The sequence below is a fragment of the Patiria miniata genome, unplaced genomic scaffold, assembly GCF_015706575.1.
Source record: "Patiria miniata isolate m_02_andy unplaced genomic scaffold, ASM1570657v1 HiC_scaffold_7, whole genome shotgun sequence".
In the NCBI taxonomy this organism is placed as follows: domain Eukaryota; kingdom Metazoa; phylum Echinodermata; class Asteroidea; order Valvatida; family Asterinidae; genus Patiria; species Patiria miniata.
Genome location: NW_024037074.1, coordinates 31,897,282 through 31,909,671, shown reverse-complemented (window position 1 = coordinate 31,909,671; position 12,390 = coordinate 31,897,282). Strand labels below are relative to the sequence as shown.

General features: G+C 40.7%; 2 protein-coding genes across 4 annotated transcripts in view; both read left to right on the top strand.

Moving 5' to 3' along the window:
* The first annotated feature begins 271 nt into the window (after positions 1-271).
* Positions 272-9,709, top strand: LOC119745437 (cilia- and flagella-associated protein 53-like). The gene is made up of 7 exons (XM_038221778.1): positions 272-698; positions 1,541-1,770; positions 2,758-2,931; positions 4,092-4,395; positions 4,772-4,990; positions 6,208-6,424; positions 7,216-9,709. Exons 1-7 carry the CDS (start codon positions 630-632, stop codon positions 7,563-7,565), a joined length of 1,563 nt encoding a protein of 520 aa, XP_038077706.1. The 5' UTR covers positions 272-629; the 3' UTR covers positions 7,566-9,709.
* A 1,068-nt stretch (positions 9,710-10,777) lies between these two features.
* The window catches only part of LOC119744396 (phospholipid-transporting ATPase ID-like), a 43,042-nt gene continuing 41,429 nt past the window's right edge, over positions 10,778-12,390 (top strand). For all 3 annotated transcript variants that reach the window (XM_038220308.1, XM_038220307.1, XM_038220306.1), the window contains exon 1: positions 10,778-10,956. The gene's annotated coding sequence lies outside the window, so the exon portion shown is untranslated. The remainder of the gene's footprint in view (positions 10,957-12,390) is intronic.

The window sequence follows — 12,390 nt, the reverse complement described above, 5'->3', positions numbered from 1 at the left end:
TTTTTTTATTTTTAAAGTTTTTTTGTTGATGTCTTGATTCTTATGCAGATTTGGTAATTTTTTTTAATGTTTTACTGTAAATTAATCAATTTATCCATCCGTCTTTGGCACTTGCTCTGTTGGATGGTGTATGAAATAAATATATAAATAAATGAATAGTAATCAAGGCTATTGATGAATACAGCAGTCCCGTCTGTGTGGCGGTGTACGAACTATTGAGGGCGCCATATTACTGTTATTTTGTTGCTAGGCTTGACGTCACATCAATATATCGCCGCAGCGCTGAGCTCTGTGGGTGCCATTTGGCGAAAGTTCGTACTTTTTAATTGTAGGTTTGCTCATGTTTTTTCGTCAGTAATAATTTTTATATTCAACAACTATAGGTATTTGATTGAAAATGAAAAGTCGGTGATATTTATTAGCTCTATTTCAACCCGAAAACTGGCTGTTATTCGGATAATTTCTGGAACCTAAAATTTTAACCTGAGCTGACGTTACTCGTTCCGTGCGCGGCACCGAGTTGCCGATCTGCCGATCCTGTAGCGCAGCGTAGCCGTGTGTGGCGAAATTTTCTCGGGCTACTGTTCTGCATCGACGCATCTGGAAGCGTGCAAGTAGGAAGAGACATCATGTTAGCAACACAAAAACCCCGCAGAACGAGGGAGTATGCTGGCCCAACTCCACACTCGGTGGCAATTGTGAGTTTATTTCATCAATGATCATTCAATCTTTTTAAAATTAAATTGGATGCTCTTTTCAAACACTAACAAAACTTAAATTTAAACGTAACAAGTCATGGCAGTTATTTATTTTCAATTTATCATTCACGTTTAGGCTTTGATTTAATTTTTTTTTCATTTTCTTTGATGCCAAACTTGCAATCTTCTCATTTTATTTTACTGAAAGTGAAATTGCCATAGACACGATGGACTATTTTTACTATAATAAATCAATCTTTATAAACTTATAAAGTCATGAAAGTATCCTACAAATGTATAGCCCTACTAACTATTTACTAGTGTGGTTGCGATATTGCTGCGTTGTATCTCTTCCACACGCCAGGTTCTCGTCCCACTACTGAGGAGTTTCTCAAAAAATTACGCAAAGTTTCTTACATATATGGTTGTATAATGTCTCAGCTGTTCAATTCTGGGATGCTTAGGTGTAATATCCAATTTTCTGAGAAATTTTCGAATCTTTCTGGAGGCCATATGCGCACGCAAATTGTCTGTTGATGGCAGCCATTTTGAATGTAAGAAGCGATGACCCCAAAGTTGTGTCGTCGCACTTAAAATATGCAAATCGATCTTGTCGCTCAGGCGCGGGAGTTGCGATGCGACGGCTGTGTCTTGTACATTGTTTCGCCCATACTGTATGGCTGCACGCAGACGCTATACTAGTACTATTGGTTGAGAGATTATAATAAAAAGAGGTTTTATTTTTTTGTTTGTTTGTTTAGTTGTGTTTTGTTCTGGATTTATTTCCATTCATTGTCAGTTTTCCTCTTTTTTATTAATACAAATTTCAACTTTAATAACAGAGGGCCAAAATGCCCAGCAAGCTGCCCCCAGACCATCTGATCTTGGAGAGGCGACGTCATGATGATGCTCGGGAGGAGGCCGAGGCCGTCACCAAGTACAACGCCCTGTGCGACCTGAAAAATGACTGGGAACGCATCACAGACCGCCGCATCCAGCTGAACACTGTCAGCAGGAAGGTCAAAGGGCTGATGCTGGAGCAAGAATTTACACTGGAGGATCGCAGAGAAAGGTGGGCGGTAAAAACAAACAGTGGATCTGTGGATTAATGGACCGATCCAGTAAGCCCCGCCCACTGCGCACTGGGCAAATGAACACGTGCTCCTCTCAAATGCCACACTGCATTTTCCTGCCGCGCGTATCATACGCGCGGGCACGCATGTCAGACTTTTATGCATGCACGTCGGACATAAATCACGGCTGTGATTAGTCAAAACACCATGGGGCGGTGCTTACTGGATCGGTCCATTGCTGGATTTGAGAGATATACAGATTTGACATTTTGCTGAAAAATGGTAAATTTCTTGAATTGGGTTTCTTTATTATTCGCATGTCTTTGTTTAAACATTGAGCTACAACACATACATGTAGGCCTACATATACTTATGTACACTATGTGTTGGTCGACTATGGGCTCGGTGCACAAGTACCCCTTCAACGGCCAGAAAAGGAGAATTGGGGAGACCTATAGATCACTGGTTCCTGGTCCATCCACTGCTTATTTCGAAGGATCCAAAGTTATTGGGGGCGGGGATTAGTCTGGGAGATCATCCCAAGATAAATTTGAATGCATTTGCGCGCCGACAATGCCTGACGTTCACGCAAAGACACTGTGGCCATAGCTTTGGCATATTTAGGAAGACATGTGTGGCCCCTGCAGGGGGCTCTAAAAGTGGTAAAAAGGCACCCTCGTATGTTTGGCGTACAGAGCCCATACTGATTTTCTACAATGCACGTTTTCAAATATATTATAGTGTATAATTCCTCGTTACTAGGTTTATCGGGGTAACCTACCCCCAATTTTGACGTCCAATAATATTTTTAAACCGAAGTAAATCTTGAAATATTCCTGAGAAAAGTAAAGGTTTCACTAAAATACATTGTATATGGTGGGAGAATGGAGATCCATTTTGCAATACATACAGTGGAACCCCCCCCCCCCCCCTCCCGTCCAATCAAACATTTCCAATAATTTGCCAAACCTCAAAATGCCTTTCAGACTAAGACAGCTGCTGGCAGCAGAGGATGCTCAATACCTGGAGGAGATGGAGGCCAGCCAGGAGACCATGCTGGAGAGGCAAGCCAAGATGCGGGAGAGGGCCAAGTTCCTCAAGGAAAAACGAGAGAAAGAACGACTGCAGGTGGTCGCTGAGAAACTAGACCAGAGATGGAGGTAAGGCCAAAAGCCCTGGTTTACTCTGCGTGGAATGCCGTGGTCCAGTGGTTAGGGTGTTCAACTCATGTGCGGTGGTACGTGAGTTCGAACCCTGACAGGGTACATGATGCTTGTGTTCTTGGGCAAGACCCTTTACTACAATTGCTCTCTCCACCCAGCATGCCCAGGATTATATATCGGTACCTGTGAGGGTGGAGACTCAGCTTGGCTGATCTCGAGCTGCTGCAGGAAAATATAATTGTGAAGTGCTTTGAGACCTCTGGTGTAAACTGCTTTATAAGCACAATATTTTATATTATTGTATGAAAGATGTTCACTGCATTTTTTGGTCTAAGAGGGGAAGCCTGGCGTCCTCTTGGCACCTGACTCCAAAATATCTTGAACCACTTCCGAGTATGGAATCTATGATGTCAAATTTATACAGCACTGCATCTCTGCAATTGGCAAAATGACAAAATTAGGAAAGCACTTACCAAAGGCTGGATAGCCTAGTAGGTGGAAAATCAGTGCTAGTTTCAATTCTTCATAATATTGTTCGCCTTTTTCATATTTATTGCACCTGGTCAGTTTCTAATATTATTTTAAAATAAGTTCTGTAATGTAAGATCGAAGAAGAAATTGGCCTGAGAGGGAATTGAACCTGCGACCTCTGGTATTCTGTAATAGTGTTCTACCAACTGAGCCATCCAGCTGTATGTTGGTAGTAAGCCATAAGTCTTCATGTGCAATGTAACCAGGGATCACATCAAAAATCACAATGCTACCAACATAAGCATGTTTCAAACCCAGAGAATGGCACAGTTTTTTAAATGCAAATCATCAACTCAACCATTAGAGCCTACCTTCGATATTCCACATGTTATAGCTGCACATTCTGTTCAAATCAGTGTCTTCATTCAGCCTAAAGCCCGGTTCATACTTCATGCGAAAGCGAATGCGAAGCGAATTTGACGTCATGAAACATTCGCTGCGAAATTCGCCCGAGTTGAAATGTGTGCAACTTTTACGAATTCGCATCGCGAATACTCCCCTTGACATCACAAATTCGCGTTCGCTTTCGCTTTCGCGCTGAGTATGAACCGGGCTTTATATTGATTACAAACGAATACATTTTCCTGTCTCTGTCAATTTAATGAATTTGTTTCTAAACATTTTAGAGAGGAATGTGAAGAGCTGCGGTCCACCCTGACCCGCCGCCACATGGACGAGGTCTGCCTAGAGCGCGGGGAACAGCTGCGCATCAAAGCCGACATGGATCAACAGAGCCAGGCCGAGGAAAAGATGTACGCCGACCTCTGGCATCAGGACATGCTGGCCAAGGCGGCCAGGGAGGAACGAGAGGCTCAGGAACGGCACGCCAGGAACCAAGAGACGCTGAAGACCTTACAGAAACAGAAGGCAGCCCTGGAGGCTAAGAAGCAAGACGCTAAGAGACTCAAGGAGGAAGAAGGCAGACTGCTGGTATGTTGGTTACTTACTTATCATCAGCCAGGGCCCATTTCATAGCACTGCTTAACAGTTAGTATGAAAACTCTGCTTACTGAAGTAGAAAATCATTATTGCAGTTCTCACTTGGTAGTCTGGTTAACCAAACTACCAACTGAGAATTGCAGTAATTGTCTGGACAGTAATAATTCAATAACTGAACATGGGCCTTTTTTTTTTTTTTTTTGGGGTCAATGTCTGGTTCAAAAGTGAACACTTTTGTATTGTTAGAAAAGTAGCAATTTAGAAAAGAATCTGTTTTTCAGGATGAAATTTTGAAAATAGCACGGTAGCAAGATAGGAAAGGAAGTCAGCTTAAATGATAACTGTTGATTTGTTCTTTGCCTTGCAGGCGGAGGAACGTGAACTACGTAAGATGGAGGAGCAGCGGGCGCAGCAGGAGAAACTGGCCAAGCAGCAGCAGGCCCGGGAAGACATTGCCACCAACATCCGCCTCAAGACCAAACGCAGGGCCAAAGAGATGCAAGAGGAACTGGCCCTGGACATGAACATCTTAGAGAAGTTGCTGAGCGACTCACGGAACGAGGCCATGGAGATTGCACAGAGGAAGGTTGGTTCAACCCCAAAAGAGTCAAGTTTTTTGAGAGGGGGAGGGAGGAGAGGGTGGGGGTCCCCCCTTATCGTCTCAGAAATGCAACGGCCGATTGTGAAATTCAGTTTGCTATTACAGACATTCACACACATGTATGTGCTAATTTTTTAGCCTATTTGGACAATTGGACTAGGCATAATTTTCATGGCCAAAAAAATGTCTATTTGCCATTTCATCCATGTTGTAAAATAATACAAAATAAGCACCTGAATACAAGTTAAGTTTCTCTGGCACTTTGCAGCATGTGCGTTCATAAATGCGCGCCCTCTAATGTGCCACACGAGATCAAGAAGTAGCATCCCAACTATAGTTGGGCCGTCCCAACTGCAACATTTTCTCTGGGACGGTCTCAACTTAAGTTGGGATCAGCCCAACTTAAGTTTGGAACATCACCAGCTTAAGTTGGGATCGATGGTCTAGTTGTATGTCTGGTGCTCATATGGAGTGGATGGTTTGATCAGATTCAAAATAAAATGGGTCATGCGATGTGAGACAGTATGTGTTGCTCTTACAGAGCCTACATGTACTGTTCAAGCACCTAAAATCCGATCCATTAATAATCCTTGCTCTACCTGATCCTCCAATTTGCTTCAGTATTTGAAAAAGTGACTCGCCCATGTTTTATTTTACAAAGCCCTCCAATATCTGCCGCTGTACTATGGGGGTGAACCACAGCACACTGTAAGAACTTCCAAAGGGTATTGAAAGATAGCTTGGCCATGCTGTGAGGAAATCCTTTAGTCAGCAATAAACAATGAGACCAAACAAAGTCTGTATAATTGGGCCTCGTACATGTAATTCCTCCAAACTAGCACCTTTGCTGTGCAGCAGACAAGTCTTTCAACACACGCCAGTTGGAGCCCTAAAGTCACTTGGCTGGCGAGTCAAAGAGCATCTTCCAATTCACTTCTGCTGGAGTGCATCGGCATGTAAAAATGACAAGGATTAAGCCCCGCCAATTGCGCTCATTAGCAACAACATGTGCACCTCTCCAGTGCAAGACTGCATGCTCCAGACACGCGCTTCATATGCAAGTGCACGGAGCTCATAAATCTTTTGCTTGCACGTTGGACATGACTAAAGGTTGTGATCGATTGGTAGAAACACAATAGGGTGGGGCTAGGGTTAGCTGCCTGGATGATTGAGGAGATATTAATGTGGTGTCTTTATTGCAGAAAGAGCTTCGTGAGGAGGACCAGCGTTACCGCGAATACCTCAGGCAGACAGCGCGCGAGGACGAGGAGCGCGACCGTGAGATTGACAAGCTGGTGGACGCAGAGGTGCAGAGACAGTGGCAGAAGAGGCTAGACGAATGGGCCCGACAGAGAGAGGCTCGAAAGCGGCTCATGGATAACGTGCTGGCTGTACGTCGCCAGCAGGTGGAAGCAAAATGTAAGAACCTCAGTTGGAAATATATGCCTGGCAGTGACCCAAAGGATTCTTGGATTGAAACTTTCATCACTCTACAAAATTGTTGCTTTTATCAATGTACAGCATGGGTACAAAAATGGCCAAATGCAAACTAAGACAAAAGCTATGAAAGGTGATACTGCCAACCAAAGTCAGAATGGATCTGCATCAGCACCCAGCTGAATTTTCAAGTGTGAAGCAAACTTTGCTTGAAAGGGAATATACATGTACAACATTTGCTTTTGCTGCATTTTTAGAAATGGATGGATTTAGGGGTCAGTATTTCATAGCAAAGTAATTGTTATACACTGACCTGTTGAAAGGTTTGTGTTCGTAGATGCTGAAAAAAAAACAAGAAAAAAATACTGTTCTTGTTGTCTGGTAATTCCCTGACCCTACTTCAGATAAAACAGGGCAATTTATAGACATCAGGAAATTGTCAGCTCACCAAACCTGGCTTGCATCCGTTCACGGATGTGTAACTGACTGCAAACAAAATGTGAACTAACTAAATTTGGTAAAATGGGGGCAGTATGTGAAAAAAAAGTCAGTTTTTGAAAATTTGAAAAAAGTCAGCACACGAATGGTGTTGGATTTCCAACATGGGGCTGGATAGCTCAGTTTGTACAGCACCGGAATGGTAATCCGGAGGTTCCAGGTTCAAACCCCACTCCAGTCAATTACTGTGTTCAACTGTATATAAATGCACCTATTCAGTTGGACTTTGCGGTTTAATTTGAAATCATGTTTATTAATTTGTTTGAAACTTGCAGTGGCAGAAAACGCCAAGGCCCAGATTGAGCTGCAGAAGGAACGGGAGCTGATGCAGGCAGCCATGGACGAGCACAAGCGCCTCGAGGAAGAGAAGCTGGCTGGCATCCGACGGGAGAACCTAGCCTACCAGGACGACCTGCTGGGCCAGCTGGACTACACCCGCCGGCAGCACGAGATGGACAAAGACGAGGAGCACAGGGAGTACCTCAAGGGGCTGGAGGCAGAGGCGGAGTACCAAGCCAAGCTGAAGGAAGCCCTGGCCCGCCCCGTCATCGACAAGATGCATCCCATGAGGCGGGCCCACATGGCCAAGAGGGCTAGCGGAGTGCCGTATGAAGACCTCATGTGAATTTAAAAAAAAGAAATTGTACACAATTCGGATCCGTCCTGTTTATTTATGTACACCAGGGATTTGTATTAGAAACATCCACATTTTTAAAAATCCGTTCCATTGATGATCATTAAAAATTCGACAAATGTGACCAAATCCTTCAAAATAGGTCTCAACCCATTAGAATCTGTGTTGCATGTACATTGTATTTCATTGTATTTCTTTCCAGAAGAATTCCTGGGCAGTTTTGTGGACATTATGTGGGAGAATATGTTGACAGTAAAGCAGTTTTATTGTGTAACTGTGAGGGCTTGATATCCATAGCTCTGGGGACTTCAGACGCATTTTGTAGGGTTTGGTCACACTTTTTAAAAGTTACATTTTTGTAAAGATCCGTCCTCTTTGCTCAATTAAAAGTGCTCGACCCGTGCTCTTCAGCATAATAATTTGTTTCTCCTAAAAAAAAATTCCATGTGTTAATAAAAACGGAAAAACTACTTGTTTTTCTGTTTTGAACTTTTCAACCCTCTGAAAACAGTCTTTTTAATTGCTTTTGCACCCATAACACACACAAAATACACACCAGTTATTATCGGGCTGCAAATAATTTGAAAAAAATAGTTTGCTCGATGTCTTATTTAAAAGTGAATAACTTTTGTATTGCTAGAAAATTGCGATTTAAAATCAAAATCTACTTTTCGGGGTGTAACTCAAAAATTGCACTGGGAGATTAACTTGAATGCGCCCTGGTATTATACAAAAGTGCAAAGCGTAGTAACATATGTTTGTTTTATTTGTTTGTAACCACTTTGCTCACATCTCATTGGACAGACTATACTTCCAACTTGATGGCTTCTATGGGGAAAAAACACAATATTGCCTTGCAGTTTTCCATCAAGAGTTTGTTTTAAGAATGACATTGTTGACTCCCTGTTGTGACTTCCAACAACTTTCTCAGTGTGTGTACATCCCGATTTGCACTTGTACGTCAGCATTAGACATTGTCAAAATAAATCACAAGAGGGCGCTGTTTGGGTGTTATGGTTCCTCAACTGACAATCCGTCCACAGCTAGGTAGCTTATTTTTTTATAATAATAGTTGTACATGGTGCATTGCCTTTGATTTTCGGTTTCTTCCAAATGTGATGTACGCAATTACTATTTTTTAAGTAGGGTGATATGATTTAAAAATGAGAGTACAGTTGCCAACAAGTTGAGTACAACCTTCATAAGCTTCTCATGGAGTGTTGTACATTCTTGACCATAATTAAAGGCACATAGGAACATTACCCAGTAAAGTACCTACTGATTTTATGAGAAAACCTTGCTCAGAATAATGATAGGGCTGGCACCAAATGCTCTATGAAATTATCCCCTCAGAAATGGTTTTGATTGAAAGAAAATCAGGTTTTAAAAAAATGTGCCCACAGGCCCACTTTATAGTTATTACATGCTTCCTATGTTTTCTCAAAGTGCAAGTAGCAAATGAGCTAAACTACGAGGTTTGAACTCATTAATGCTTGTTTTTGTTGTATTACATTGTATTTATTCCCTGATGTAGCCATAAAACCAAAGATTACTTGAGCAGTTCGGGTCATTATGGTAAAATTTCATGAGCTGTTGATTTTTTTCCAGTTGTCATTCAGCAAAAATATATAAAAGTGATCATCATCTGCATGAGATGTAAACAAATCTGAAGAGAATCAAAACAATTCCAATAGTCATTCCGTCCCTGATGAGTTTAAATATTCTAAAGAAAGTGGGATTGTTCGTTGTTCTGTAAATACTTTGCGTATCGGTTGATCTTATTTGTGTAAATAAAAGTTTGTAAATAGTGCAGGATGTATCTTATATTACCAAAGTCGACCTGCATTTTTAAAAGGGATTTCAAGATTAAGTTTGTTTTTATTAACTCATTTGTTTTTGGTCTTAGAAATGTTCCAAAGAATTCGTTTGGGTGCAGATTATTTTTGTAAATTTCACATCTGCCATGTAAAAACTATTTGAACCACAAAGACGATTGCTTGTATTCTAACTTTCGTATCATTTCCGTCCAGCAATTGACAAATTCCAGAAATCTCTCCAAATTAAATTGATATTAAAGTAATGCCTTGTAAATACGTTGGTGCTTTTGGTTTTTAATTAAAAACAAGAGAAACTAATTCTGCTGAGCTGTGCTTTGTGTTGTTTCATTCAAGTGACAATTTACCAGTGCTTACAGAAATAACTTTTTCCCTAACCCGGCTTCCGTTAAATGGAGGGATTTTTTTTGTGGGAAGTAAATTGGAGGGGGAACTTTTTGTAAAAGACTTTTAGAACCTTAATCTTTCAGAGTTCAGTTCAGTTCATATTTTTATAAGCACATTCGTGTTTGGTCTTAGGAATGTTCAGAGGAATTCAATGAAACATTTTGGAAAGTGTTTTTTTTTTGGTTGGTTGGGGGGGGGGATGGGAGGGGTCGATCAGATTATTTTACCTTTATTTCCTAGAAATTTTATGTCTAGTTTTTTGAGATAGAGGGATTCATACCTTATGTGTTGCATGTATAGTCACTTCACAAAAGTTCTGCGCTTTTAATTATTTTGAGCCTGTTCTGGGTTTATTTTTTGCTTGATTTCACTTACTTTTTTTCTCGTTTTTGCAAAAGTTTCTTGTTTTTTTTTCTTTGATATTCATTCTCATTCCTGAGGGAGGAATGTTCGGCTATTTACAATTGTTCATTTATTTATGGGCGGGAAAATCCTAGCGGCAAATTTAATACCAAACTTAAGGCATTATTAAAGTATCGAAGCGTTTCAGAGAAGAGTTTTGTGTACATGTATCAAGTTAAATTTTCCTCTGTGCTGAACCACAGTTTACAGGATAGACATGCTGCTGCTTCGGGTTAGCTTTTGATGAAAATAATTAATTAAAACGCTGTCATCAAACAATGTTGTGATGTTGCATCCGAATACATAATATGGATTTTTACACTCGGGGCTCGCTGCTAGAATGATAGATCTACCAATTTGTTTATTTGCACAGCTGTAAACAGCAACAAGATTCAAGGATTCAAGAAAATCAAGAAATCAATGATAATCTTTCACAATCGCCCATCCCCGGCCCCGGAATCGGACTTTGGTTCCCTTGACGTCACCGCGCCCCACCCGTGACAACACTTATGACAACCATACACAAAACAAATGCTAAAAATAGCCTGGATCTCTTGTCATTTAAATATCTCATGAATATGCATGTTAATGAAGTTAGTTATTCAAAATGGCGGCTCGTATGGGTGTAGTCCGTGGGTGGATACGCCGGTAGTATTTTTTGGAGTTCCTCTTTTGATTTATCCTCGTTGCTTTTGAATGTACGATGACTTAATTGAGAGAGTGAAGACGTCTTCCCTTCAGATAGCTGATTTCCTTTGGTAAGCCTTATGAAGCAAAATACACAACGTTTTTAAAAGAGGATCGACGAAGTCGAAGCAGTTAGTTGACGGACATGTGATCACGCCGCGGTTCACATGGTTCGGCATTGTTGTTTGTATTGTTTGTTTGTATATGAGCTCCTGTGAATGTTTCTACTGTCATGTGCTGTCACTGGCCGGCCGCGCAAAACTCTTAAGTTATTCCTCCCGGGTTCCTTGATCTTTATCCATGGAAGTAGGCACCCGTATAATGCAACATTGTCCTAAAAACTAGGCGAATTGTAAATTTAATGATTGTCATGATTGTGTTTAGTCATGTTATTGTTACTGTTAGTTTTGTCGAGTACTCAAATCAGTGTGTTTATTAATATTATCATTCCAAAAATAGGTCAACACACTATTTGTTTGTATTTTGAGCATATGTTTTGGTAGAAACGGTAAATGATAGTGTTGCGTTTTGTCAGTTTCTTGTCGTTTTAACCCCAAAATATCCCTAAAAAAATAATCAACACCCTGTCCTCGATCTATCAACAATAGTCCAATAACCTAAAAGTGGATTTTTGCTCTTATAAATACTAGGATAGGAACTTAGCCCAAGTAACTTGGACCCAAACTGTCGCTTTTTAACATTTGGACATACATGTATATTGGCGATAGTACGGGCCCATAAACATAACGCTAGGATCATCCTAGCTAGGGCCCATCATGTGCCCATGGTAAATGTCACGTCAGACATGGTGTTTCAAATAATTAACGACTTAAACATTTGCCAAAAAAATTAAATAATCAGATTTCACCCTCAAAACGGCTACAGAGTAGATACGCCACCTAAGATACAAGTAGAGATCTATGATTAAGATCGAGGTACTAAGGTTAGCTTACATATGATCTGGATGAAAAGTTAAATTTACCGTTTATCGGTGAAAGCTCCGTTGAGAATACCGCGCATGTCCGCGTGGTATTCGCAACGAAGCCCTCGTCGATAAATTTTACTTTTCATCCAAATCGTATTGTTAACCTTAGTACCTTGAAGCAAATTAAAACGTTGCGTACCTCCCTCACAAGCCATCAGCTAGCTACACATAATATTAGTGCAGAAATAGCGCCCCATACTACTAACATGTAATCCCCTTTCCATTTTTGAAAAAAAAAAAAAAAAAAATTTGAGCCCATTGGTTCCGGATCTGCCCTTGATTAATAACTTTTTTTTGGTCTATTTTGGACATTTACCATCCTCTGAAAATATGCTTTTATTTCAGGTTTCTTTTGTGCCCGTAATGTACAAAGATACATGTACACATGAATAATTGTCAGGCCACAAATAATTCAATAAATACATTTGCAAAGTAATTAGTCCATTAGTTGATATACTTTCAAAGTAGCAATTTAAAAAACAAAGTCTATTAAAAGAAATTTCTGGGGTGAAACTCAAAA

Excerpts from the sequence above, each read along its gene's own strand:
- LOC119745437 (XM_038221778.1), top strand. The coding sequence starts at position 630 with ATGTTAGCAACACAAAAACCCCGCAGAACGAGGGAGTATGCTGGCCCA. Across the intron at positions 699-1,540 it reads CTCCACACTCGGTGGCAATT|AGGGCCAAAATGCCCAGCAA; the intron begins GTGAGTTTATTT and ends CTTTAATAACAG. Across the intron at positions 2,932-4,091 it reads AAACTAGACCAGAGATGGAG|AGAGGAATGTGAAGAGCTGC; the intron begins GTAAGGCCAAAA and ends TAAACATTTTAG.